At 44.2% G+C, this 26,533-nt stretch overlaps 1 protein-coding gene across 1 annotated transcript in view; it reads right to left on the reverse strand.

Annotated features, from left to right (window-relative positions):
• Window positions 1–268: 268 nt before the first annotated feature.
• The window catches only part of TRIP11 (thyroid hormone receptor interactor 11), a 441,702-nt gene continuing 415,437 nt past the window's right edge, over window positions 269–26,533 (reverse strand). Inside the window, exons 20-21 of the mRNA XM_078660069.1 lie at window positions 15,020–15,134; window positions 269–2,213 (exon numbers count right to left, since the gene is read on the reverse strand). Of these exons, the coding sequence (XP_078516195.1) occupies window positions 1,993–2,213; window positions 15,020–15,134 (336 nt within the window). The 3' untranslated portion in view covers window positions 269–1,992. The remainder of the gene's footprint in view (window positions 2,214–15,019; window positions 15,135–26,533) is intronic.

Here is a 26,533-nt window from a genome sequence, read left to right on the forward strand (position 1 = left end):
GGATCAGTGGGAGAATGTATAACAATATACATATGCCCGGTTGCGTTGTTAAAAAAGGGACACAACTTGGTCCTGAAATAAATGCCAAGGTATTACTGGAGCTGTAGGCATTTCTTCATGGGATAATTCAGATATGAAGAATATGCAGATAACACATCCGCTATAATTCGTAGTTTCCTTCAAATAATACTAAGCAAGGAATAATAACATTTGATTTTTGAATATTCAACACTGTGAAACACACTGGAAAAAACATTTAGATGCGCTATTTCTCATTATATTAGTTTTAATTGTTTTTGTAACATAACCATACCTTAAAATTTACTTGATTTGTGCAAACTTCAAATTTTCAGTCCATTAAGTATTGATAATATATATAGTGTTGCAATAATATTTATAAAATGAAGCTTCACTGGAAGCAGATATCTCATAACGAATGGGAGTCATTATATTGTGAAGGCGTGACAGACGAAAAACTCCGCGACCAGCACTGCAATTTGTAAAGGAATAAATAAAATAGTGTCAATTTTCACCTTTTAAATCTTATTGGCCATATAGTCCACTTAATACAATTAAACTTAATTAAACTAAACAAAATCGTTTCTGCTAATACATCTGTCAACAGGGATTAAGAGTACAGGCAGGCAGTTCTAATATAGAACTATAATTCACCCTTTAAACACTGTTTGAACTGAGGATGGCAAAGGGAACAAATGTACATGCTTGTCATTAATCGAGATTTTGTAAAAAATACACATTCTGTAGCATTATACAGTATTAACACATCAAAATATAACTCTATACAGTTTATCGCCCATGAGTAACATATGCTGGTTTCTATACTAACATTTAGATACTGCCCGTTCTAGTTTGGTCTGCTAGTGTTAAACAGCTTCAATGTTTACAAATTTGGCAGAACTAATAGTTTCTTATGTGGTTTATACATATGCTTTTAACCAGCATACAGATCTGCTTGGGAGCAAAACATTAGTCACTAAAAGACACATTTGGATTTGCTGCCAATAATATATGTAAAAGTGTGTACTTTCTTTTTCAGTAAAATACTTAAATCTGTTAACATCAGGGATGTCTAAGGTAGGTCCAGGAAAGTTGGTTTCTACTCACATTTTCAGGATAGACGCAGATTAGAATTTTGAATACCATTCGAATTCATTGTATGAATTTTATGTGGATAGCCTGAAATTCTGGAATGCACCCACACCCGCTGTACCTATAGGGGACTCTCCTGATTTTGATACCATAGAATGGGCGTAGCAGACATTAGAATGTTTTTGGCATAAGTGAGTCATATTTTTAAACTGTCTTTGTCATGGCAGAAAAAGGAAAGAAAACATTTGACACCACACCCACCATCTCCATTCCTGCAATAATTAGAAAAACACTACTTAGTAGTGGTATATACATTTACCATCGGAGTAACACGCATACTAAGGCAGAGGATCAACAATGCTGAATGGAAGCTTTCCAGTGTTCCAAACTTATAAAAACAATTTAAACCTTTTCTGCTCCTTCAACCACATAAAAGCAGAGATTATTTATTGAGAACACATTTGATTCGATGAGTGCACTGAAAGGCGTTTGCTGATCAGGCGTATTGCACTTGAATGATTATCATATATGCCTCATTCAACTGACAGTTTTCAATGAATTAGCATCAGAACCTTCTTACAAAGGTTAAGATTGCTTGCTGTGATTTTTTTCCATCCCAGCACTGTGCATGCGTTTGCGTATTTTCTGGGATGATGTTCTGATGACCCTGAAGACCCTCTGACACAGGGCTTTGCTTCTTCCCTTCACACTTTCAACCCAACATGTACATTAATAACATTATTTACAGGAAAACGCAGTACAACTTTCTAACAACCTAGTGGCTTTCCAAAAAGGCCTTGCTGTGTTCATATTATACAAATGAACAGAGTTCTCATTATAGATAAAGTGCTACAATGCCCCTGAAAGTTGAAGTCGATTTGTCTATTGCTTCAAGAGGTCTTTAAGAACAGAACCAGCACTGGCATCAGCTGAGACTGGAAGAGGCGTGAAGGTGGGTAATGAATCTGAAATTGGTTTCATAAGAAGGTGACTAGATCCTCCTGCAGTAAGGGATGCTGGGTTGATTAGGGGCACAGCTGCAGATCTGGGGGCCAAAAATGGATTAGAATCTGGTCTTCGAGTAGCCCCCGATTCCTTAATCCCTGTGGCAAAAAAACAAAACAGAAACACAATACGCAGTTTAAGACAGTTTCTCTTTTTTCTGTTGTACACTAAAGTAAATCTGCAATCCGGTAATAATTTGTGCTCACATCCGAGTCAAGCCAGAGTGTTTCACAAGTACTTACTCTTTGAGACAATCATTTTTTTTCTTCAATGGTGCCTACTACTCTTAAACGAGACTTCAGGACGCAAATGGCATGCACAATATGCTCCTACCTTAACACGTGCAGTTATTTGTGATAAATCAATTGCCTTCACGTCTACAATCATCATAGTCTGTAGTAACTTGAAAATTGATAAGAGGTATCAACTCAAAAGAAACAAGAGCCCGCCTCGGCAATCAAAATAAAGTACATTTCATTTAGAGAAATATAAAAATAATGCTTACTTTTGAAGCAGGCGAACCTGTCAAGACATTGCTCACACCAAAAGCATACACGGTTAGCAACAATTACAAGTGGAAAATTGCAGGGCGATGGTAACAATAAGAATAATAATAAAAAGTGGTGCCCTAAGTCCTTTCCCCTAATGGGAAAATGCAACTTCAATAGCAAAGAGTGCTGTTTACGGCATCCTTTACAGAGCCAGAAGAACAAGTTACTTACCTTTGGTAACGCTTTTTTGTGGATACAATATCTGCCTGTGGATTCCTCACCTTTTGAATACCCCCTGCGACAGCATTCTACGGGAAAATTCTTTCCTAGCTCTCCCACGTTGACGAGGACGTAGAAATGGACAGGCTCCGCTCGCGGCACCGTATGACTTCATCGGAGCCACAAAAGGACCTCGTCGGCGTGCTGACATCAGTTCCAACCATTTTTTCCGTGCCACCGAGGCAAACGGGCGGACTGACACATTTTCAAATATACACGTAGCATATCAAATATGCCAAATCACAAATGCATAATCAATAAAAGTAAAGAGAAATAGCAAAGGAAAAGCATTTCTCATTATTAAGATATAAACATGATTAAAATAAACAATTTTTTGGTAGAAGCAAGTGGACAATGGGGAGGCAGGTGGGAGCGTGAGGAATCCACAGGCAGATATTGTATCCACCAGAAAAAGCGTTAGCGAAGGTAAGTAACTTGTTCTTCTGATGGATACTTCTGCCTGTGGATTCCTCACCTTTTGAATAGACTCCCAAAGCCGTACCTCTACCGGAGGAGGGTGTCCACCGGACTAGACCAAAAAATCCTGCAAAACAGAGCGAGCAAAATGGCCATCCCTCCTAACCTCGGAGTCCAAGCAGTAATGTTTTGCAAAGGTGTGGAGGGAGGCCCAAGTTGCTGCTTTACTGAAATCAAGAACAGGAACACCTCTATCCAAAGCAGAAGAAGTAGATTTAGCTCTGGTGGAATGAGCTCTGATTCCCTTCAGGAGGGTCCTTCTTGGCCAGGGCGTAGCAAATCTTGATGCACAAGATAATCCACCTGGAAAGAGTCCTCTTGTGCACTGCCTTGCCTTTCATCTTTCCAACATAGCCCACGAAGAGCTGATCGTCCAGCCTCAGATCTTTAGTGCGATCCAAATAAAAGCTGACAGCCCTCTTAGAGTCCAACCGATGCAGTCTCTCTTCCTCCTTGGAAGGGTGAGGGGGAGGATAGAAGGTGGGTAAAGTAATGGATTGTCCCAAATGAAAAGGGGTAACTACCTTGGGAAGGAAAGCAGTCCTGGTCCTTAGAACCAACTTATCTGCTTGAATGGTCAGGAAAGGAGGTTTCGAACTAAGAACCTGAATCTCACTTACCCTCCTAGCCGAGGTAATGGCTATCAAGAAAACCATTTTAAAAGAAAGAAGCCTAAACGGGCAAGAGTGAAGAGGCTCAAATGGAGAACCCATTAAAAAATTTAGTACGAGGTTCAAATACCACTGAGGCATAATGAAAGGTGTGGGGGGGAAACTTATTTTTAAGGCCTGTAATGAACCTCATGACAATGGGAGACTTAAACAAAGACGGCTGGTCAGGCAAACATAAAAAGACCGACAAAGCTGATAAATAGCCCTTAACAGTAGCTACAGTCAGTGCTTAATTTGTGCCGGTGCTTTCCGGTGCTAAGGACCGGCACTTTTTTCTCAGTGCCGGGTCTATTGTAGGGGTGGGCAGAATGAATCATTTGTAAACATTCAGGCACAGGAAACCTCACTGTGAGGTACAGAGAAAACACTGCTGCCTCCGGTGAGGGATAGGGTTTAATCTGAGGGAGGTACTCAGAGGATAGCGATGAGAGGCAGGCGGAGGAGCACTGTGAGGAAGAGAAAGAAATTAAGCTCCCCTGCTGTGTGAGATTTGTATATGTAGGAGGAGCTGGGAGGATAGCGCTACGAGGCAGCGCAAGCCGCTCTGTATCTACTGGCAGTGGTCATCTGAGGTACGGGAGCATCTCTGTCAGTGTCACAGTGAGCAGTGCTGTGAGGTACAGAGAGAGGAGCGCACCTTCCAGTGGGAGTCAAACTGGTTCATGGAGGAGGCGCCCAGAGTATAGCGCTGGGAGGCACAGAGGGAGCAGCAGCGCCAGGTGCAGGTAACAGTCCTGTGAGGTACGTACATACAGCAGCCTGTGGCGTAGATGGTGCTGCACTGTGAGGTACAGAAAAAGCATCAAACCCTTCAGCAAGTGTCAAAGATATACCTCGAAGAAGCGCCCAGAGGATAGCGCAGAGAGGTGCAGCTGTAGCACACTGTGAGGTACAGGCAGCGGGAACACGGGTGCGAGGTACCTGCAATACACCTGTGAGGTAGCTCAGGAAGCCTGTGTCATACATGGTGCAGCACTGAGAGGTACTTGGGTAGCACTGTGGCCTCCAGTGAGGCGCAGGCTTGAGGTAGAGTTTCACATGGACGGTGTACTCTGAGGACAACGCTGATAGCTGCTGCAGGAGTGCTGTGAAATACAGCGGGAGCAGCAGGGCCAGGTCCAGGTAGCTGTCCTGTGAAGTACGTACGTGGAGCAGCTTGTGGCTCACACAGAGCGTGAAAAATGAGTAGCACCGTGAGGTAGAGATGGTAACAAAGCAACCTCCAGGGAGGTGTATGATAGAGGCCGAGTTGTGTAAAGACGAATTACGCAGAAGATAGAGCCGAGAAGCGCAGCAGTAGCACGCTGTGTGAGGTACAGCGGATGTGAGGTATATGCAGTAGTCCTGTGGGCTGCGCACAGGGAGCCTGTGCTGTGACACACAAGATGCAGCACTGAGAGGTATGGTTGTTAACACTCGGAGGATAGCGCCGAGAGGCGAGCAGGAGCAGCGCTGTGAGCAGCAGGGTCGTTTACGGGGGCAGCACTCTGAGGTACAAAGGGTATAGCGGGTGCGGTACGTACACTGTGCAGCGAGGTACACAGGGTGTGCGGCACGCAGCCAGTAGCATCTCTGGGCTCTGTGAGACATGATTTTTGAGCAGCTGTCGGAGCCTTTGTCAGTCTGTCTGGAGCTCTGTCCGTGTGTCCTTCGCCTTATCTCTTCCAGTCACCTCTCTTTCTTTACCTCCCATCAATCAAACGTCGAGCTTCGGGCCCCCTCTCTTCTCATGTCTCTGTTGGAAACTCTCTTCTCCTCGCTCTGTCTCTGCCTCTACACCCCGTGGGCTCCTCTATGTGTCTCACTACCTCGGGCGCCCCCTGTCTCGCGGTCTTATTTACCATTCTGTGCCTCGAGCTAAAGCACTCTACAAACACAACGTAACCTAACATAACATGGGTATTTGTTAAGCACACGTTCACCCTTGGGTATCTTGGCGCTGAATAACATATGTTTATTGGTTCCCAACTCAATGAGACTCATTTTATCGTCCTCAGAAGGATGAAATGCTGAGTGGACCCGGTCTACTTACCTCTGTCGGTGTCTGACAGTGCTGTGGGTCTCTGAGTGTGAGTAAGCTGACAGTGTCTAACTGTATGACTGTGCCGTGAGTCTCGGAGTGTCAGTAAACTGTCTAGTTACTTACCTCGGTCTGTCTGTGTCTGACTATACTCAGTGCCTGACTGAGCTGTTGGTCTCTAAGTGTCTGTAAACGGTCCTCTCTAGTTTCCACTGTCTGTCTGAGTCTCAAATAACGTCAGCCCACCTTCAGGTGTCTCTGAAGCACCTCCAGCCATGCCTCCTTTCCTCTTTCTATTCTTGCTTTCTTACACCGTCATCCATTTCCCATCCTCCCATTCCTTGGTGCATTTCTTCCTTCTTCCTCCTTTCATTCCATACTTTCTTTTTTTCCTGGTCCTTCCTTCATCCCTGAAAATTAAAAATCTGCTATGTAATATCAGATCTCTACCGAAACATACTGTAGAAGTATGGGACTTGATCACTTCAGAAAATCCAGATCTATGTTTCCTAACAGAAACATGGCTTAAACCTCATTCTGTCCCTGCCATAACATTGGGAATTCCCATAGGGTACAAAATTGTTAGACTGGACCGTCCTATTAAAGTTGGTGGTGGGCTAGCAATCGTCCACAAACAAGAAATCAATGTCACGGTGTTGGACGAAATATGCACCCCCAATCTAGAACTATTGATCTTTAAAATCCAGACATCTAATAAACATAGTAGAAAGGGAGGACTAGTATACCGCCCCCCTGGACCATGCTCAAATGTATCTATTACTTTGATGGAAGCATTGGCACACCATATACAAGACAACTCTGACTTCCTCCTTTTAGGTGATTTTAATATTCACAGTGAGCTAGACCTCATTAATGAAGCGCAGACTCTACTGTCAGACCTGGTACCCTGGGTCTAAGACTAATTAATAGCGAACCCACCCATCAGGCAGGACATACGTTAGACCTAGTTCTAACAAATTCCCTACAGATTGAATGCAGATCCCCGTATCAAGTAGAATGGACTGACCATTTTATAATTTAATTTTACACCCCCACGCCCACCTCACAGGACATCGGTAACATTGCCCTAGCACATAAAAGAAGACCTTGGCACAAACTGACCCAACAAGATTTTAACAAAAGGTTTGTAACACCAATATCAAATGCTAATGAGAGCATTGACAGTGCCCTATTTAAATATGAGGAATCACTACTCAAAACTATAGATAGCATTATTCCGCTAAAAGTCTTTAAAGCTAGACCTGCCCAAAAACAAGAAATTTGGTTTTCAGAGGATCTTAGAATGCTTAAGCAGGCCACAAGAAAATTGGAGAAGATATGGAGGGCTTCTCGCCAAGATAAAGACAAACAACTATTTAAAAACTCTTTGAAAATATATCAAAGGTATCCGTGCAGCGAGAAAAAATCATATTGCATCCCAATTACTGGCAGCTGGTAATAATCCCAAAATACTTTACCAGATCCTACAAACCTTTATTAAACCCACAGCCTGTGAAAGCTCAGAAGTGGCTTCTCAACAACTTTGTGATAACGTTTCCCAGTTTTTTAATCATAAAATTGATGTAATCTATAGCAAAATAACGCTATCTAACCAATATAATACTAATGACCATGACCTCATTTCAAACCTGGACATAGAAAATCCGAGTATGCATTCCCTCTCTGTCTTCCCCCCTGTCTCTATTGAGGAAGTAGTGGGAAGCATTTCTCGAATAAAGAGTGGCTCCCCGACGGATACCATCCCTGCTAGGATTATGCCCATTCTAGCCACGGTCCTGGGACCTACAATCCAGAGACTAATCAACCTCTCACTGAGCACAGGACAGGTCCCAAAAGAATGGAAAAAGCCTTTGGTAAAACCGCTCAGAAAAAACACTGCTACCCCATGGGAAGAGCTAGCCAACCGTAGACCCATATCCCTGCTCCCGTTTTTGGGCAAAATGATTGAAAAACATGTAAATAATAAATTGTCCAAATACATTGAATCTGCTGGAGTGCTGGATCTATCTCAGTCTGGTTTCAGGCCCAGACATAGCATGGAGACTGCTCTAATGTCAGTCGCAGACGATCTACACATGTACCAGGATAGGGGTCACTCTGTTGTCCTGGTACTGTTGGATCTGTCTGCGGCATTTGACACCGTCTCCCACTCCACCTTGACTACCAGGCTAGCTAACATCGGCCTGAAGCAGGATGCCTTGGCTTGGTTGAAGAGCTTTCTGACTGACCGCACCCAGCAAGTAGCTATGGGTGCATATAGGTCAGAGGAGGTTGGAATCTCTAAGGGGGTGCCACAGGGCTCTTGTCTGAGCCCCACCCTCTTCAACATATATGTGGCACCCCTGGCTAACATCATGAGAAGATACGGATTCATCCCAATATCTTACGCGGATGATACGCAACTCCTCTTTCCTTTTAAGATCTTTACACCTGAGGTCAGAGAATCCTTCTCCCAGGGCATGAAAGCAGTGGCACGATGGATGTCTTCCAACTACTTGCAGTGTAACGTTGGGAAGACAGAAGTCATGCTGTTTGGTGAGGCAAAATTGCTCTGGACCCCAGACTGGTGGCCACAAGATCTCGGCCCAGTGCCCAAGCCTAAACAAACTGTTAAGAACCTGGGTGTCCGTTTAGATCAGGAGCTTACTCTCAAACAGCATGGCAACAAGGTGGTGGGAGCTTGCTTTCATGTAATCGGTATGTTGCGAAAAATCTTCCCACTACTACCTGATAATACTAGGAAGACGCTGGTCCAGGCGCTTGTTTTGCAATGGCCTGGACCAGCAATGGCCTGCTCCTGTCGGCCAACGAGGGAATTATGAACAGACTTCAGGTGGCTCAGAACACGGCTGCCCGCCTGGTTCTGAATGCCCCTCCCCGCACGCCGTCTAAACCTCTGCTGACAAAACTACATTGGCTATCTGTCAGACAGAGGGCCAAGTTCAAGGTATGCTGTACCATCCACAAAAGCCTGAATGGAATGGGCCCTGCATATCTGAATACTAAATGTATACCTTAGATACCATCTCGGACACTTAGATCTAGTGAACAAGGCCTTTTGTGTGTTCCCAGAGCAAAGAAGACCAGACATGGAGCAAAAACATTATCTATAGCCGGACCCTCTCTCTGGAATAGTCTCCCAATATCCCTCAGGCTATGTGTAGATCATCTTCCTTTTAGGAAAATGCTAAAAACTTTCTTGTTTAAACAGTAGATCACATTAGCTTCTATCATCCCTTCCTCTCAACTCTCTGTAGAAGCCAAAAGCGCGGAGATACTCCTTCGGGAGTGAAGCCAGCGCGATACAAACTCGCAAATAAATAAATCAATCCCTTCTTTAATTTCTTCTTTTCTTACCTTCAACCCTTCCTTCTGCTTTCCTTCCTCATTTCCTTTATTCTTTCTATTCATCCATCGCACATCATCCACTTCCTTTCTCCCTCATTCCTTCTTCTATCCCTTCATTTCTTCCATTCTTTTCTTATTTCCTCCTTCTTTATCCATTACTCATTTAATTCCTCATTCCATTACTCACCTTCCTGCCTGAATTTGTTGCTGTCTTCTTTGAAGTATTCCTTCCTTTATACCCTTCTTTCTTTTAAACAGCACAGTACAAGCACATTCTTTAGTTTATAAAGCTGCTTCAGGCCCTCAAATGACCCAACTAATGGTAAAGTTTGAGTTTACACACATTTTCTAATTTGAGTTCACTTTAAAGTTGTTGCCATAGGCTTCTCAAATGTTACAATATGTTATATTGATTCGCAGAGCGCACTAATCAGGTGAGGTCTTTGGCGTGCTTATGTGAAGAACTAGGTCTTCAGCTCCTTGTGAAACTCAAGTGAGGAGGTAGCTCTAATGTGTTTAGGCTTGTGGATGTGGGTGGAGGTCAAAAAAGGAAGTGGGTGGAGCCACTGGAGGTTGTGGACGGAGCCGGGGAAGTGGGAGTGGCCTCCTAAAAAATGTGAGCACCTGCACTTCATATTTTACAAATTAAGCACTGGGTACAGTACAACCTTGCCGTGCTAAAGAAAGTGAAAACTCCACAATATTAGACAAGCGGGCCTTCAAAGGGTCAATGTCTCTCTCTCTCTCCCTCCGCACCACTTAACAAATCTGGACCATCTGGAAGAGTAAACAGATAGTGGAGTGTCGCCTGGATGATAAAATAACGTCCACTATCTCTGGCAGGAGAGAGAAGGAACTCAGGTTGCCCGTTCAATCTCCAGGCATGGAAGTGCAGGCTCTGGAGGTGGGGATGTAGAACCTGCCCCTGCGACTACGCGAGGAGGTCTGCCCTGAGAGGGCGACGGAGCGGAGGGTGCGACGAGAGGTGAAGTAGGTCTGTGTACCACACCCTTCTTGGCCAATCCGGGGCGATCAATATAACTTGGGCCGGGTCTTGGCGCATCTTCCGCAGAACCCGAGGAATCAAGGGTATGGGGGGGAACGCGTCAAGGAGTTGTGAGCTCCAATCGATCTGAAACGCATCCCCCAATGGTCCCTGCATCGGATACTGGAGACTGCAGAACAACGGGCAGTGCGCGTTCTCGTGAGTGGCAAACAGATCCAACCGAGGAGATCCCCACATCTGAAGGATGCAATGGGCCACCTCTGGTTGAAGCCGCTCGTGATCGGGCGATTAATGCCGATTGAGACTGTCCGCATGAACATTCAGCACACCGGCTAGATGATTTGCAAACACACAAATCCGTTGGCCCTGAGCCCAGGACCAGAGTCGCAGAGCCTCTCGACAGAGACAATACAACCCTACACCTCCCTGTGTGTTGATGACCACATCGCAGTAGTGTTGTCTGTCAGGATCTGAACCGACTGACCGCGAAGGGAAGGAAGGAAAGCCTTTAGTGCCAAACGTATCGCCTGCAATTCCAGAAGGTTGATGTGAAGCAATCTATCCTCTTGAGACCAAAGATTTTTGACCTCCAGATCCCCCAGATGAGCACCCCATCATAGAGTGGAAGCATCCGTGATCACTGTGGCCACCAGCGGAGGAGACCGAAAGGGTTTTCCTTGCGACAGGTTGCCCTGCACACTCCACCAAGTCAGCTCCGCTGCAGCTTCTCTGGAGATTCTGATGCTCTCCCCGAGATCTCCGTTGTGCTGATACTACTGCCTGCGGAGGCATCATTGGAGTGCCCTCATGTGCCAGCGTGCATGGTTGACCAACAGAATGCACGAAGCGAACAGACCGAGCAGGCGAAGAACCTTCAGGACTGGAACGACCGCTCCATCGTGAAATAAAGGAACCATCTCCTGTAAGTCAAGAATCCTCTGTGGAGGCAGGTATGCTCGACACACAGAAGTGTCCAGTATCCCTCCTATGAACAGGCTGCGCTGAGAAGGCATCAGGTGAGATTTGGGTACATTTATCGAAAAACCCAATTTGAAGAACAGATGAGTTGTCACTTGCAAGTGGCACGAAACCTACTCTGGACACTCCGCTTTCAAAAGCCAATTGTCCAGGTAGGGGAAATCAGGAACCCCATACCTTCTGAGATGAGAAGCAACCACCGCCATCACCTTTGTAAAAACTCGAGGTGCGGAAGTAAGACAGAATAGAAGAACCACAAACTGGTAGAGTTGCGATCCCACCATGAACCGGAGATACTTCCGATGCGACTTCAGGATGGGAAGATAAAAATACGCATCCTGCAGATCGATGGACACCATCCAGTCTTCCTGTTGCAGCACAAGAAGAACCTGAGCCAAGGTCAACATTCTGAACTTTTCCTGCCTGAGGTAAAGGTTCAAAACCCTGAGGAGGTCCAAGATTGGTCTCAAGCGACTATCCTTTTTGGGGATCAGGAAATATTGGGAGTAGCAACTCTGATCCCTTTCCTGCCCTGGAACCACCTCTATCGCACCTTTTTGAAGCAATGCAAGAACCTCCTGGAGTGAAAGCAGTAAGTGGTCCTCTGAACATCCACCATGGCGAGGAGCTTAAGTACGAGGAAACTCTAAAAAGGGGAGGGCGTACCCATTCTCTACCAGATTCAAGACCCAACGATCGGAAGTGATCAGTCTCCAATCTTGTAGAAAGTGGGACACCCGACCTCCAACCGGACCAACATGTTCTAAGATGGGGGATCTAGAACTGCTTTCCTGTTGTACCAACGGTGGTGGGAGGGGAGGTAGAGAAAGAAGAGGAGGACTGTTGTCGATTTGCACCTCTGAGGCCTCTTTTATTCTTCCCTCTGTATGATTTGTACAAGGGATTCTGTTGTTTGCTGGCCCTGTTGAGATTGCTGGCGGCCACGAAAGGAAGCAGATCTCCCAAAACCACAATACCGTTTGTAACCATATCCTCTGGACTGCACCTGGAGGCCTAGAGATCTTGCAGAAGCCCTGCTGTCTTTAAAACGCTCTACGGCGGAGTCCGCCTTTGAACCAAAGAGCTTTAACCCATCAAAGGGCAAATCCAGCAAAGTCACCTGAACATCAGCTGAGAAACCAGATGATCTAAGCCATGCTCGTCTCCTTGCAGCCACAGAAGACCCCATCACACGATCCACAGAGTCTGCAGTATCAATGCCCGATTGAATCACCTGACGTGCCGCAGCCTGCGAATCCGTAAGGACTTCTAAGAAATTAGCACAATCTTCTTCAGGCTATTTCGGGGCCAATTGTACATCAGAGTCCATCAAGGCATTGATATATCGTCCAAGAAGGCAAGTTGCATTAGTGGACTTAAGAGCCATACTAGCAGAAGAATACACCTTCTTTGCAGCCTGCTCCATCCTCTTAGAATCCCTTTCACCCAGAATAGTAGGGAAGGAACCAGAAGACTGCTTCGAACAAGAAGCTTGGACAACCAAACTTTCCGGCGTAGGATGCGATGACAAAAAAAACGGATCACATGGGGCAGGTCTGTACCTTCTTGAGATGGAACGAGAGACAGCCGGAGCAGGTAAAGGCTTCTGCCACACCTCCAGGATTGGTTCAGTTAAAGCATCTGTAAAAGGAAGCAACGGCTCAGAAGTTGATTATGATGCGTTTAAAACTTCTGTAAGAATGTTGGATTTTATTTCCGCTGAGGGAAGCTTAAGACCTACTAAATCAGCTGCTTTCCTTATAACCACATGGTATTGAGCAATGTCCTGTACAACACCTCCACTTGCAGATGGAAGATTATATTCAGGAGAAGTATCTAGGCGACTAGCTTCATGAAGGCCTTCAAACTCGTACATAGAGTCCACAATCTCTCCTTCCTCCTAATTCTGTAAATATTCCTCCTCTTCGAGAAGCCTCTGCGCCTCTCTCCTGGAGCATTGCTTAGGGAACGACGTCGGTGGAGCCACACACAGCGCCGGTGACATCAACGGCGTCGATGTAGGAGCCTCGGCTTCGAACCTCGATCAAACTCGAGGTAGCGCCGACTCAGCAGCCGAAGGAGTCCGTGGAGCCGGAGTGGAGGATCTCGGCGCAGGGAAATGCCACGCCGAAGTCGACGGCAAGAATGGCATGAAGGGTGCCTGGGGATAAAATTGAGGAACACCCAGGTTGAAAGCCAAAGGACCCACAGGGCCTGAAGGCGCACCCGATGAGCCGAGGCCCTGGCAAACATGCCAATCATCGCATTGAGGTAATGCAAAGAATCTGACCCAGGAGCAGGAAAAGGAGGATATGGATCCATACCATCCTGAAGAGGAGTCACCTGAGGTCGAACTGGAGCCTACGGAGCCGTGGACGGTGCCCGTACAGGTAAAGCCACACAGCCTGGAGAGGACTCACTAGGCGCCTGTGACGTCGCTGGAGCCGGTGAATCTTCATGTTGTGAAGAAGCATTTGAAACCGGCGACGCTGCAATGGTATTGGCGTCGCTTGAGGAGAAGGAGATGGAGAGATAAAGTCTTTCCTTCGAGGTCGCTCAGCCGGAGTTGGCGACCTTGACCTCGAAACCCTGGCCTTCGAAGAACAATGTCGAGATCCAGGTCTTCTCTTGGATTTCTTATGCTTCTTCGACCTCGAAGTGTGAGAAGATGAAGACTTGCCCTCTTCCTACCTGTCTTCTCCTTCTTGGCTTTGGCCATAAACAACTTTGCTTCACTCTCTTTAATCACTTTGGGATTCATCTTCCTACAGCTTCAGCATTCCTTGACGTGGTGGTACGAAGATAGACACCAAAGGCAGTCATCTTGCGGGTCCGTGATAGACATGTGCCCGCCACACTCTCTGCAGGGTTTAAATCCCGTCTTCCTAGAAGTAGCCATCAGGAACAATCAAGAGATACAAAGATTTCTTAGAAGAAAATGGAGAGCCCCTAGAAAAACCGTTAAGCGTCGAAGGCGTGGAAAAAAGGGAACTGACATCAGCACACCGATGAGGTCCTTTTGTGGCTCAGATGACGTCATACGGTGCCGCGAGCAGAGCCTGTCCATTGTGACGCCCTTGTCGACGTGGGAGAGCTAGGAGAGAATTTTCCCGTGGAATGCTGGCACAGGGGGTATTCAAAAGGTGAGGAATCCACAGGCAGAAGTATCCATCAGAAACTTGTTGCATCACTTACACTCTACCTTAACCTCCAAAAAAGAAAGGGGCCATTTTGATCATGGCAGAGCCCTGCAGAATTTCTGAAAGAGGATGCAATTATTCTTTCAAACAGTATTGAGAAAATGTAACATTTTTCAGCTAAAAGTTGAATGTAATTTTCCTTTACAAACTAGGGTTTCACTAAAATATACTTCCTAAATATGTAAGCTTGAACAATTTCATAAAATGTCTTTCTACCAAATTAAACCAAGGGTTAGGTAAAATGTAAATCTTAACTGTGTATGTGGCTTCAACTGTATTGTCTGTAGCTTAAACATCTCAAAGACTGTCCTACTATTAGATATTAGTGAGCTAATTAAGAATTGAAAATGTAAAATATTTGATATGGTGCCACTAATGTCAGAGCCCTGTGCACTGTCGAATGTTGAGCTTACCTATTGGGTTCGTGGTCGTTCCAGATGATCCTAAATGCACCATGTCCTGCATTGAGAGTTTAAGTGTCGGACGTGATTCAGTTTCCAAGAACTTTACAAACAATTCTGAAAAAGACTGACAAAAGGTAGGACCATTTTATTTCCACAGTTATCTATTTTGATTGGATTATAGTAATGGATTTCTGCAGGTTCAGCTGCAAACATTTCTAAAATACATTTACATGCCCGCAATTGAACGTGAATGCGAAGTGTTGCAAGTTAAAACTCATCATTATAAACATTAATGTATCCTAATCGCATCAACTGAGTTAAAAGTTCATTCACTTCCTGAGCACTACCAAACTCCTTGTTTGCTCTAGCAAGAAGTTTGATCCAGTATAAACAAAAGGCACAACTCATCAGTCACGTAGAAAGGTTCTGGACTGACACTTAATAAATTAAAAAGAGAGGGTATGTCCTAAGGGCACAAGTCCTAAAAAAAGAAGTGGGGGGACTAACCTAGTTAATCAGTATGCAAGTGACAACATGGCGCGTGACATCACAGGAAGTGGCATCATAAGAAGTGACATCAGATCTTAAACCCTCACATATGTTTAACATTTCTATCATGAGTACATTAAAGAACATTTCGATTATACAGGGAAACCCTCCTGATTTAGGCAGAAGACTTACACTTTTGTAAGCTACACATTAAACAATGTTGCCTTTTGTCAGCGTAAACTTCCTCTAACCGTAGTGCTTTACAAGATAAAATTGTGATATTGAAATTATTACAACGCCTCCTCAGGGGTAGTAAGCACTATATAAATGCTAATTAGTTTGTGTAAGTACTGGGAAAGACCAACACATCTGACATTCTTACAGTGCACGCATATCTCCTAAACAGAGCCTGAACAAAGTGAATAGCTGCCTCTCTTAAGGATGTGCGAAGTCATAACAAGGTGCGAGCGCTTGTTTCCCCGCTGCCGCATTTGCTTCTAGGTGTGAGGCTCCTGACCGATCCCAGCCAGGAGACTCCAACAAAAGGAGGCCTGATGACGCCTCAGATTGGACCTTTGTTATGGGTCCGCAGGAGTCTGAACTAAGAAAGCCCCCTCCCGCCTGCAAGTTGTTGTGATCGAAAGCAGACAACAACGTGCAGGCTCTGCTGAATGTGTCCCGGTGTTTGCAAATTACACCCGGACGCATTCAGCATATTTTTTAGTGGGGCCCAGCTTCTTAGCAGGCCTGGGAAAATAGTGGGTGAACGCCGTCCACCCGCGTGTACCCCCAACTTGTGCCATGTATGTACTGGACACTATTTGGGAAACTTGAGCATGGGTGTGGTTTATATGTATTTTTTTTTTTAAAGAGTACAATGATGTGCAATACTGTGGCAGAAAGAAAATTTGTCATGTTCAACAGGTGTTTTATTTAAAGTCCATAATTACACTTTGAAGTTAAAATCCAAGATGATGGATCAGTACTTAAGAATATGGTTAAAGACTAACTAGGCCTTTGGTTAAAAATAAATAGTGGGCCTGATTCACAAACTGCACTTTTCGATAAGTTTACACTTTTGAGTAAGTTTACTACTTTTTGGTATCAAACACCCGTCTTTTGCAGTAACTTACACTTTTGTACAGTACAGCATTACATATGGCCATCCACTGGTACTGCAACATCTTTCAACATAAAATAATGGGGTTGGGACTTAAAATAAATCACCATATGAAGTAATGTTTAATTAAATGAATCCTTAAGTGTGGGTGTCAGCCACCGCCCGAATCATGCACTCCCTTCCCAGTACGCCCATTGGCTGATGCTGGGGAGGACTTTATGGGATCCTCTGGTGCGAGCACCATAGGTTTTCCTTTGTAGGTTGAGCCTAGCGCGCACATGCGCTGCTCTGTGAGGCATGGAGTATCCACTCTGGGGTATAGACCACGCCCATCGCTTTCCATTTGTTCCTTCCAGTGCCTGTCAAAATTGCTTTCTTTTCGTTCGTGAAATGCTGGTCATTGTCCCAGCTTTGGGTGTGTTTTGACTTTGGTGGTGAGTGCCCCTGTCACAAATACCCTACTCATGGATTTACATATTGTGTGTTTGGTGCAATTTTATGTTTCATCCAATAGTCCCACGCCGTTTCTGGTTGTTTGCATCCCTGAGGGAGATAAGAGCAGGCTTTCTGTCCATGTACTGTTGGCAAGCTTTGGGGTTCGAAGGCATGGGATATCAGAGCAGGAGCAGCTGGCCTCTGCTTGTGCCCAGCATGGGAGATCAGTGCACGAAGAGCCGGATCCTGACAGAGCCCAGCAGGGAGATCAGAGGTGAAGCAACGGGCTGTGTGGGCTGCCAGGCTCCAGCAGAGAGATTTGGGCAATAAGTGTTGGGGTGGGAAGGCAGGTCCAGGCAGCATACAGTCGGCACACACACACAAACACAGCTGCATGCAGGAGCTCTACTCACAAAACCTTACCACCAGACAGAGTCAACGAAACCTAAAGAATGGGGTGTTAACCTCCCCGAACTGCTAAAGCGCTGCGAGGCGATAATAATTGCAATAAAGCCTGCAAGCATTAACATACCATTCCCAACTTGTACCTGCGCCTAAACAGTACAAGTGCCAGAATACAAAGAAAAACGACCATTCGTGAACTGGTGACATATGCCATTGGTCATCTTGAGCTATTAGTTTTTGAGACAATTTATGCACGAGGTTGTCATCTTATGAATGAGCAAGTCATTTAGTGAGGTGTGTCCATTAAAAAATGACTTTGAAACGGGTCTCTATTGGGCTCTTTGCACATATCTTTGACATTACTAGCAAAACACTCATGAATGTATCAGCTATCACTGTAAAATCTCAATGTATTCCATGTCAGCGCTGCAAACCAAGTCTATATTTCAAGTTTTTAAAATCATCTTGCATTCCCTAGGAGCAGGCCCGTTTTTGGCCTGGGGCGCCAATCTTCTGAAGAGCAAAAATAACTGTCTGCATAAAGGTCTAGCAAACAGCAACGTCCTCTACCTTGTCCCTTGTGATTTCGTTTAGTGCTTCCAATAGGCTTTAACGTGCCGGGGTCGCTGTTTTTAGCAGCCTGCTAGTCCCCTACCCTGGCCTCCCGCTATGTCCAACTCTGTGTCAACACACATCAACACCTCCTCCGCTCCAAACAACTAGGAAGCAGACTGACAGAGCGACTGTGATTCAGGTGCGTTGGGGGGAGGTGAGGAGACATGAGTTCCGAGGCAAGTCGCTGCTATGATGAAGCCAGATGGAGGCTGGCCTGTGAAAAGTGGCTGCTGCATCGTTTTATTCTCCTGCAGTAGCGAGAGCAGCATATTTCTTTCCACCCTGGGCACTATTGCAGCAAGCAGTAGCGGCTGCTCCTCATAATAGTTGTGAATACTAAATTAATATTACATGCAAGTTTTTGCAAAATCCAGCAGTGTGAGCTGAGGACTATATTATCTAATGACATCAAGCATATACAAATGAGATCCCAACACACTGAATGCGCTTGCAAGGTCTATTTCAGTTCTGTGGTTTTTAGATCGAGCCTAGCAGCGTTCCTGAATCAGGCTGCATAAACCAGTGTGTAGTAACTGTAAAGCTCTTCAATCCCTAGAGCCACAGCACGCAGCATAATGTGCCGCATGGATAAACATTTATAAGATCCAAAAGGCGAGAACTATTGGCCATGCTAATGCTGGTTTTATATTTCAGATTAGGCTGCCGGGAAAGAGCTTCCCCAGCTACGTCTTGATCAAATGGGGGAACGTTTTTACAGGAACAAGTATGGGAACAATGGGTATTAGGAATTTTGTGGATCGTTCTGGAAGTTTCCATCACAAAAATACTATGAAAATGTTCAATTTGAGGCAAAGTTTGAGGTTTGCAGGGCATTGTGGGTCAGAAACATTTGTGGTAATATTGCGATTCACAGCACCCTGGACTTCCCCGAGTGTCTAGTTTTCTGCAATGTCTAGTAGGTTTGGTAGATTTCCCTCGATGCTGACTGAGCTAGGGCACAAAATCCAAACTTATCCAATTGCAAAAAAAGGTTTGGTTTTCCTTGGAAATAGTTTGTGTGCCTTTTGGCCACTTTCCTGTCGCGGGCACTAGGCCCACCCACACAAGTGTGGTGCCAACTTTATTGTGAGACTTAGGGGAATGCTGGTTGGTAGGAAATTTGTGGCGCCCTATTGATTCACGAACTTTCCATCACACAGAGCTGAAAAAAAGTCTGTTTTCAGCCTAAGTTTGAATTTGGTAGAGGCTTCTGGGAAAGAAGCTGGTGACAGCAAAGCAAGTCATACCACCCTGGACTATACCGGATGTCTAGGTTTTAGGAATGTGCAGGTTTGGTAGGTTTCCCTGGGTGCCAGCTGGGCTAAGGGCTTTTTGCTTTCTGTGGAAAAAGTTGACATGTCCATTTTACCGTTGGCCCCTTGCTGTCACGTGCACAAGGCCCTCCTACACAAGTGAGGTGCCAGATTTATTGAGAGAATTTAGGGAATTCTGAGTGCCTAGAAATTTGTGGTTCCCTGTAGACTCCAGAACTTTCCATCACACAAATGTGAGGAAATTGCATATTTTTAGCCAACATTTGAAGTTTGCAAAGACTTCTGGTTAAAAAAACCTGGTGGTAGCCACTCAAGTCACAGCTCCCTGGACTCCCCTGGGTGTACAGTTTTCAGACATGTTCAGGTTTGGTAGGTTTCTCGGTAGCCAACTGAACTAGGGCCCAAAATCTGCAGTCACCAACACTACAGAAAAGCATTGGGTTTTGGGTGGAAAAATGATCTGTCCACCTGTATTTTTGGCCTTTGCCTGTCGAGGCTCAAGGCCCACTAAAACAAGTGAGGTACCATTTGGTAGGAAATGTGAGGATCCCTGCAGATTCCAGAACTTTCCCTCACAGAAATATGAGGAAAATCTCTGCTTTCATCCTCTGCGGAAAACCCCCAGGTAGAACCACAGATGTCACACCAGACGTGACACCCACAGATGTTTACTTTTCAGAAATGTGTGAGTGTATTAGGTTTCCCTAGGAGGTGGCTGAGCGAGGGCCAAAGATCTGCAACTACCCACATTGTACAAAATGACAGATTATGATGGGTAAAATATGATGCCTCCAGGGCGAGTTTTGGGGTGTAGTGTGTTGTCATTTTTTATCGAGAGACGTGTGAAAACACAGAATAGTAGGACATTTGTTGTTACCAAGTGGAATACTCTGCACATTTGTGCCTTCCAAATGTAAGCCACGGTGTACGAAAGAAGTCATTTTTCAAAATGTCCTCTGAAATCAAATCCTAGTATGGGTAGCCACATATTTAGAGATGTACAAACAGCCACTGCTCCTAATCTCAGCATCTCGTGTAGAAATACATAGATTAAACTGTACAGAATTGGCCTCCGGGATACAAGTAATTGCAAAAGGTGTGGCCAACCCGATGCAGACTTTTGGCATGGCACTGTAATCTTGTCGCAAAATACTGGGTAGAAGTAATAAATTGTTTAAGGGTCATGTCTAGGCTGTGGGGTTTTAGGTTTAAACCTATAATAACTGATAAAACCCCGCTGAAAGAAAAATAGCCCTCACCGGTGAAAACATATAAACACTGAAAAAACACCTGCATAACCACAAACTAAATGCCAATCAAAGAAAGGAAAAAGAGAGTGAAAGAGACTGGCTAACATTAATCTGCTTGAGTTTTGTTCTTTAGGGATGCCACTAAAATATTGTTTCTTCTTCCTTTTACTTTTTCAGTTTTGTAGCCTTTGGTCTAAAGATGCAGGGTTTAGTTTCATATTTTAGCTGTAGTTTAATTATTATATAAACTGAAGAGAATCAGGAAATATCAAACTCATATTTGATATTTTGGCTGTATTTGATTCGTTCACTGATAGGTAAAATGGCTGATTTCATTAAAATTTTTCCTAATATGTGTCATCACATTTACCCACAGAGAATGGGTAAAAACACTTAATACATCAGACCATAGTTTCTAGTGGGTCAGTATTGATAGTAGGTGAATTGACAACACCTCAAGCTTTAAACATTCAATGCAAGGTATAGTGACAAGTATATATATATCACCAAGCATCTGGGATAGTGGTGAAAACATGACACCAGACTTTTGGAAAACATAGAATGCAGAGTCACTTGTAATGCTCTGCAAAAAAGGTTCTTTCCAAGTTCAACAAAGATTGGAGTGATATTTTTTGTATTTGCAGTGATTCAATTACGTATAAAAAAAAGTTGTGTGATGACCTGTCAAATTGATACCCGAGCTGAAGTGATTCCCTCTAGGAGATTCTTGCCACTTGTAAGATGGTATGCTGAAAGCATCTTTACAGTCTTCAGAGTTAATGAGGGATGCTATTGACTTTTTAGTCCATTCTGGTGCACTGTTTTCTTATGCACAGGAACTAAAACGCAAATATTTATCATTTTGTGCTTTATGTGGCATCAAAGAAATATTCATCCCAACTGTGTCTCTTAGCTGATTTTTCTCATCCCAAGGGGCTATGAATGCTGATTGAGCCTTTTCACAGAAGTTTACATGGGAACGAAAGAGCGAGCGCACATGACCCAAAGACTCACTGATGAAGTATTGTATGGTGTACTACAATAAGATTAATTTGCCAAAATCTATTTGGACCTCATATACACTATGGGGTCGATTCAGATCCGGTAAAATCGCCGTCCGTACGAATCGTATCCGGAGCCGTTTCCGTACGACTCGTACGGACGCCGTACGACCGGACGATTCCGATCCCGATCGGCCGACCCGGACGCGATTCGTACGGTACAGGTCGATTCGTACGGAAAAGCGCACGATCACCTACACACCGTACGGCGCGTACCCCCATGATCGCAGGGGTGCGTACCCCATGTACGCTGGGTGTACGGCACGTACCCCGCATGATCACAGGGGTACGGCGCGTACCCCTGCGATCATGGGGGGTACGTGCCGTACCCGGGGGGGGCGTTCCGTACCTTTTTCGGCGCTAACTCTGCGTTTACGACTGTTTTCGGCTCCCGTAGGAAAAGGGTCGTACGGCGCGTACCCGACACGAATCGTACTTGCTGGGTCGTAAAAACCAGCTGCGAACCGTAGTGATGTCGCGTACAGCCGGTTCCGAGTGAGACTCATACGGAGATTTGAGTCGTACGGAGTCCTGTACGACTCGTACGGAGTTTGGCACCTGGTACGGATCGTACTTCGTCGTACGTACCGGACGTCTACGGGTACGATTCGTATGGGGAAAAAACTCTCCGTACGACGATTCGGAGCGCATTTTACCGGATCGGAATCGGCCCCAATATGTACACTGTTTATATACCATGTTCTTTCAGTGCAGAAAGCAAGCAATAATAAAAGCAAAACATTCCATAAACACCGGAAAAACACTTTTTCTGTTGTTTTTAGTGGCGCAAAAATGTGTAACCACTGATAACAACTGTTTTTTAAGATATTGAAAACACTGAAAAAAAACACCAGAATTAACCAAAAATAGAAACTGAAAACAGGAAAGCCTAGTCATGTCCAATCAGAACTTGCAATGTGCGCCTTTAACCTGCTTGCTATGCTTTGTGCCTCAGGTAAAAGGGGCTTTGGGGAAATTTTTGCGGATTGCTTTGTTACTAGCAAAACTGCGACTAGCTTTGACTTGGGAGAGCTCCCTGGCCCCTCGCCACTGACCATTGGATGAAGGACATGGTATATTGCAGGGAGACTCTTGAGTTGTATGCTGAAGAACTTCCATCATCATCTAAACCCAAAGACATCTGGGAACCATTACGGCAATATCTGTTGGCGAAGAGTCAAAGTAGTCCCATATGTGATGACTCAGCGGTATTATGTAACATGTACTCACTGACTTGTGATTTTTTAATAGGTGGTATTTCATCTTCTGTGTGTGACTACACAAAAGGATCAATCACATTTGGTTTGTTGTTTTTCTGTTGTTGACAGTATGCCGCCCTGCGTGGCAGCATTGCGAATTGCCTTTTCTCGAAACTCAATAAAAAGAATACCATTTTATTTTAAAAGAAATACATAGATCATCTTCAAACCCATTTTTAATTTTTTTAGATATTATCATGTGAATAGTACTATAGTACACAATGAAAAACTACTTTATGGTGCAGCTGAGTTGTTGACTTTGAGGATCTTGGAGAACGTACAAATCCTATACATATTCCTGCAACAGAAGGGTCTAGCGGACGTAAAAGGCCATAGTGACATGATGTTACAGATAAAAACGCTGTCACAAATAGCTGGTTTTTACTACTCATTTTTCATATTTTTATATTTTAAAAGTTGGTTTATTTGGGAAACTTGAGGGATCTGCTGTAATGAACCCTTGCTGAATTTGAATTTTGTCTACTTTTCGGAAATGTATAACTTTCTGGCATCACCCAGAGGCTTAAATACCTGTTGCCAACACAAACTAGCAGTAGGTTGAAAGCATAAAAAGTAGGAAAAATAGGCTATATCTTAGAAAAACTGCAAAAAAACCTTTTTCTTTTTTGTATAGCGATGCATGCTCCTAAATACATTATGATAACCAGTGCTTTGCAATTGTATAGTCTCCGTCGATTATTTCACAATTTATGGTCCGTGGAGCAAGATCTTGACTTTCAATGGATATGTTTCATGGCCCAACATAAAAGGGTACATTTAGTCTCCACCATGGCCATTTATCTGATCCTCCACTTTGTCCTGTCACATATATGTAATAGAATACCGCACACATGCCTGGGGTCCAGACTACGCAGCCACTCCTCTTCCTCAGTGGGATGACGAGAAATGATGAAGGATGGCAGGGTCATGGACTGCCACATGTGAAAAGCCAATACCACTCTTGGAAAAAAAAGATAAACAGATACAAAAATACAATTTATCTAGGTAGAATACCCGCAAATGAAGGTCAAACCAAGAGTGCCTAAAGTTCTCTGATTTTTTGGTTGAAGTCTATACCATCAAGGAGAGTTTTTAGAGTGAGTAGTTGAGCTTGGTAACTGTGCAGTGGGTGGAATGGGGATGCCATTAGAAAAGTCAATGCAAGAACGAGATCCCACTGAAGAAAAATCAATGCACTGGGGGAATCAAATAAAGTAAACTTTTCCGAAAAGGCCCATGCTAGCAGCAACTTAAACAAGGAAGTCTAGTTGGGGAGAAACACAAATGCAGATGGAGTAGCCAAATATCCTTTTTCGTTAGAGACTACCTGACCCTGCTGGGCAATAGAGTGCACACATTTTGACTTGCACCACATAACAAACTGGTTTCAGTCTCCTGCATGATGTTTAAGTGGTTTAACAGCCACAAAGAATATGTCTGAGAGTTCAGGTGGCAAAAAAAGACTTCCTGCTTGCAGCACTCTGCCTCCATGCATGCCACCGTTCTGTCTGAGGCTATAAAGACCAGTGTCTAACAATCCTGCTATGAAAACAGATCCACTCTTCATGGGAGGGGGAGAGAAGGATAAATAACAAGTGCCAACACAATGGTGAATGAGATCCTCCTCACTCAGTCTGGGTGATAAGAATGAGCTGTGCTTGAGCTTGCTCAACCGTCTGCAGGAGGTTCAACAAAAGTGGGATTGTTGGAAATGCCTATAGCAGGGCCTGTGACCAGCTGTATCTGAAGGTGCCCCAGAGAACAATTCAGAGGGAAGTGCATGTCACAAAACCGAGAACACTTCCTGTTCCAGGCCATGTGTGAAGAGATCTATAGATGGACACTCCAGTTTGGAGAAAATCACGTCTATCACTTCAGGATGAAGTATTCTTGGGTGGTCCTCCAAGCAGAGGAGGGCACAGAGCATCAACTTTCACTCTGAGGTAGACATCAACTATGAAGCCACTGGGGAAACTACATCGTACACTGTTGAGCCCACTGCCACAGGCAAGTCGAAATCCAACCAATGGTTCACAACCCCTCTCTTCCCTGTATATGAATGTACAGCAGACAGCAGTGGGGTAGTCAGACATGATCTGAATGATTGATGGAATGTCTTCACTGCAAGATAGATTCTTCTTGTCCTACTTCAGAAGAATTCTCTTCAATCACTACAATGGTTCTAAAAACACGTTTGGTGTCCATTTGGCATCTGTGTAGGGGAAATACAACAATTTGACATACTGACAAATTCCTTTATAGGTGCTTGGCAGAAAATGGTTATGGTCTTTCTTCCACTCCTGCTTTTCACTTCTCCACAATCACACTCATTTGAGCAATCATAGACTAAATAAACTGATAAACTGTATTAACACCATCAACAGCCAAACGGAACAACCGAAGATGCTACTACTTATAATACCTTTCCAGAAGCAATTACATTGAACCTTTCTTTTCTTCTCTTTATACTTCCCCAGATTGCATTTGATCTTAATATTCGAAAACAAACTGGGTGAAAACCTTATTTATAGCTAGGGATTATTCTCCCTCCTACCTTTTCATTTCCTATACTCCATACACTTCTTCCTCTGCCTGCATTTGTACCTCTGGTTATACCTTACTCTATCATATGCTTGCAACCTTACTCACTATTATCCTTCAATAAGCTAACCATACCCCCTCCTTACAAATCAAACTGCCCTGAGTAATCATTACTGCAAAATCTAGCCTTTTTCTAACCTATCCACTCAAACCATTTCCATAAATCACAGTGTTCCCTTCAGTGAAATCTCTCCTTGCAATATAATTAGATCTAATCCTCCTCCACCGTATTTACTTATCCTTTTTTTCCAACTTGCTTTAACTCACTATAATAATTACACATAACTGACATTAACTGAGTCACTCACTAGAAATAAAAAGCATGAAATACTTCTGCTTCCCCAGGGCAGTAGATTAACCTGATAACCAACAAATTTACAAAAATAATTAAAATAATTAATAACCACTGGATTAACTACTAAGGATAAGTTACTTACCTGTAATCCTAGTTCTCTTCCAGGGGTATCCTCATCAAAGTCATAAGCACTGAATATTCCCGCCCATGTGCGGGACCCCGGAAACAATATAAAAATATATATGTAAAAAACACATATATCTCGCTCCACATATATGTATGTACATATATTATTTTTCTCACACCAATGCAGCTCCATAACTGAGGCTAAAACAATGTAAACACATATACATGCACTGCAATTAGTAAGGAAGTAAAAGAAAAACACATTAGGTCAAATAACCTTTGAACTTTGTGTTTTAATGAGTAGACCACTCATAAATCCTGAAAATTGCTTGTAAATAGACATTGTTAGCCCTCAGGCTGCATTGCAAAACAATAGCATAGAAAATGAAACCATTTTCAACAAAAAACTGGCACCGTGCCTTTAAGGCAGCCATGACCCCAGGCTTCCCATCATGCCTCAGGGGTGACAGTTAGGTCAGTTGTTCTTTGCATAACCCTGAAGACAGGGCTCAACCACAAGATTGAAAAAGTACCAAATCTCATTAACCTGGGGAGGCGGGTGGGTTGCTTATGACTTTGATGAGGATACCCCT

This window comes from Lissotriton helveticus, chromosome 9 (genome assembly GCF_964261635.1).
Source record: "Lissotriton helveticus chromosome 9, aLisHel1.1, whole genome shotgun sequence".
NCBI lineage: Eukaryota > Metazoa > Chordata > Amphibia > Caudata > Salamandridae > Lissotriton > Lissotriton helveticus.